Source organism: Cornus florida, unplaced genomic scaffold, assembly GCF_030987335.1.
Source record: "Cornus florida cultivar Cherokee Brave unplaced genomic scaffold, ASM3098733v1 CherokeeBrave_3.0.0_Hap2_Chr07, whole genome shotgun sequence".
Lineage (NCBI taxonomy): Eukaryota > Viridiplantae > Streptophyta > Magnoliopsida > Cornales > Cornaceae > Cornus > Cornus florida.
The window spans coordinates 44312986-44315395 of NW_026775577.1; the positions used below are offsets into that span (position 1 = coordinate 44312986).

General features: G+C 34.2%; 1 protein-coding gene across 1 annotated transcript; it reads left to right on the forward strand.

Moving 5' to 3' along the window:
* Positions 1 to 279: 279 nt before the first annotated feature.
* Positions 280 to 1017, forward strand: LOC132316641 (LRR receptor-like serine/threonine-protein kinase EFR). Its single transcript, XM_059815113.1, has one exon. It carries the CDS (start codon positions 280 to 282, stop codon positions 1015 to 1017), a length of 738 nt encoding a protein of 245 aa, XP_059671096.1.
* Positions 1018 to 2410: the final 1393 nt, after the last annotated feature.

Here is a 2410-nt window from a genome sequence, read left to right on the forward strand (position 1 = left end):
TAATAAGCATTAATACTAGGCTCATTGGTGTCAGTATCAATTGACATTGTGTGGTTGTCTCAATTAATTTAATTCAGAACTGGCAACAACACAAAGTTCTGAACTCGCAAAACGGTGATCATAGAAATCTGAACTGGATTAATTGGATCAACAGTGAACTGGACTGAATCCAAATCCATTCAATTGAGACTGTCACGAGTCTCAAGAGTGTATAAACTATTGATTTATGTTTTTGTGCTATATACAAGTTCATATATTTTCTCCACAAAACTCAAACTCATGGAAAAAGTTTCATTCCTTTTGTCCATTGCACTGTTGATACACTGTTGTTCTATGCTTTGTTTGGCTAGGTCTGACAAAAACTTGAATACAGATCAATCTGCTCTTCTTGCCTTTAGAGCCCACATCAATTCTGACCCTGAAGATGTTTTGGCCAAAAATTGGTCTTCCACTACCTCTGTGTTCAATTGGATTGGTGTGTCTTGTGGTCTCACCCACCAAAGGGTCACAGCCTTGAATCTTTATGATATGGGACTCAAAGGTACCATAACACCACATCTTGGAAATCTTTCATTTCTCACATCACTTGACATCAGTCGCAACAATTTCAACGACTATATTCCCAAAGAGATTGGCAAACTTTCTAGATTGAAAGTATTAAACCTGAGTTTTAACAAGCTCACGGGCTTCATACCATCTAGTATATTCAACAATTCTTCTTTGGAAATGATTGTTCTTACAAATAATAGCCTATCTGGAAGCCTACCGGTAGACATATGTAGCCATCTTCCTGAACTTGAATTACTTTATCTTTCTCTGAATCAGTTTAACGGGCAAATTCCATCCAATTTATACAGATGCAGGAAACTCCAAGTTCTATCATTGTCATTCAATGAATTCAATGGCAGCATACTGAGAGAAATTGAAAATCTGACTATGCTCAAGGAGTTGTATCTTACAAAAAACAGCTTGGAAGATATGATTTCAATATCAGGTCTAAGTCGAGAGAACTTTTGATAAACTAAGCTTGGATTTTCAATTAATTCCAAAGTAAAGTTATCCTTTTTGTAATTGTCTGACTTTGATATGCATTTGGTATTTGGCTAGCTGATATCACTTTAATTTTTTCAGACTTATGTATTACCTAATCCATGTCACTTCACTTGTACACACCTAATAGTGTTAATTATGATAAACAAAGATATTAGGCAATTGCTAAATGGCTAACAGTGTGACATTGAGGTAATTAAAAGTTTGCAAGGTGGTTGTGATCACAACAATGAATAATCAATATTGGCTTGAATGACAAGAAACACTCGATGTAAGTGTTAATTTAAATATTGAAAAAAAATTGATGAACTGTTGATACCTCAAGAAAAAGCTTTTATAACTCAAAGATATGATATAATCTTGTTGGGTCTATGTGTGTGTGTGTGTGTGTGTTGGGGTGGGGAGTCATGCACAAGCAGAAAATAATAAACCTCTCAACCAAGAAATAAACACGGGCTATTATTCTCTTTTTTCTTCTTTTAAAAAAATATAAAATTCAAAAGTACTCAAGCAAAAATAAAGAGGAGTTAAAATATGAAACATATAGTCTACTAATACATGAATTCAAAACTGTAACTGAAGTACTCAAAGACCAAGGGTACTAATATTATAATATTAAGTGTGCAAATGTTATGTACTATATTAAATGTGCATGTGGTGCACAACTATTTTATACTAGTGACTAGTCATATCCTTGTGTGTACTCTTATCTTTGAAATCATTGGATAATCCAAGCATGGTTTATCAAAAGTTCTCTCTTGACTTAGAACAAATAATGAAATCATACCTATCAATATATTTTCTTCAATTTCCAACGTTGTGGGCATGGTCAGGTTTCCAATTTCTTTGGGAATGCTGCCACTAAATTCATTGGACGACAATACTAGACCTCGGAGTTTCCTACATCTGTATAAATTGGACGGGATTTGACCGTTAAGCTGATTCGACGAAAGATAGAGTATTTAAAGTTGAGGAAGATGGCTACATATGTCTAGTGGCAGGTTTCCTGATAGCTACGCTATTGTCTATGAAATCGATTGCTTCCAAAGATGAAATGTTGAATAATGTAGGTGGTATGAAACTTATGAGCTGGTTAGAACCCAAGTGTAATTCTTTCAATCTATAAAGATAGCCAATCTGTTTGGGTATATGGCCACTGAAATTGTTGTAACTAATATCAAGGGACGTGAGGAAGGAGAGGTGTTGAAAAGGAAAGATTCGGTAGAAATTCTACCAAATATTATTAGCTGTAAATATAATATTTGGAGGATATTTATTAGCTGTAAATAAAATATTAGTCAAATGCCGTAAATTAGGAAATTATTAATTAGGCCAGCTAGTTATGTGCGTGTATTCTCTC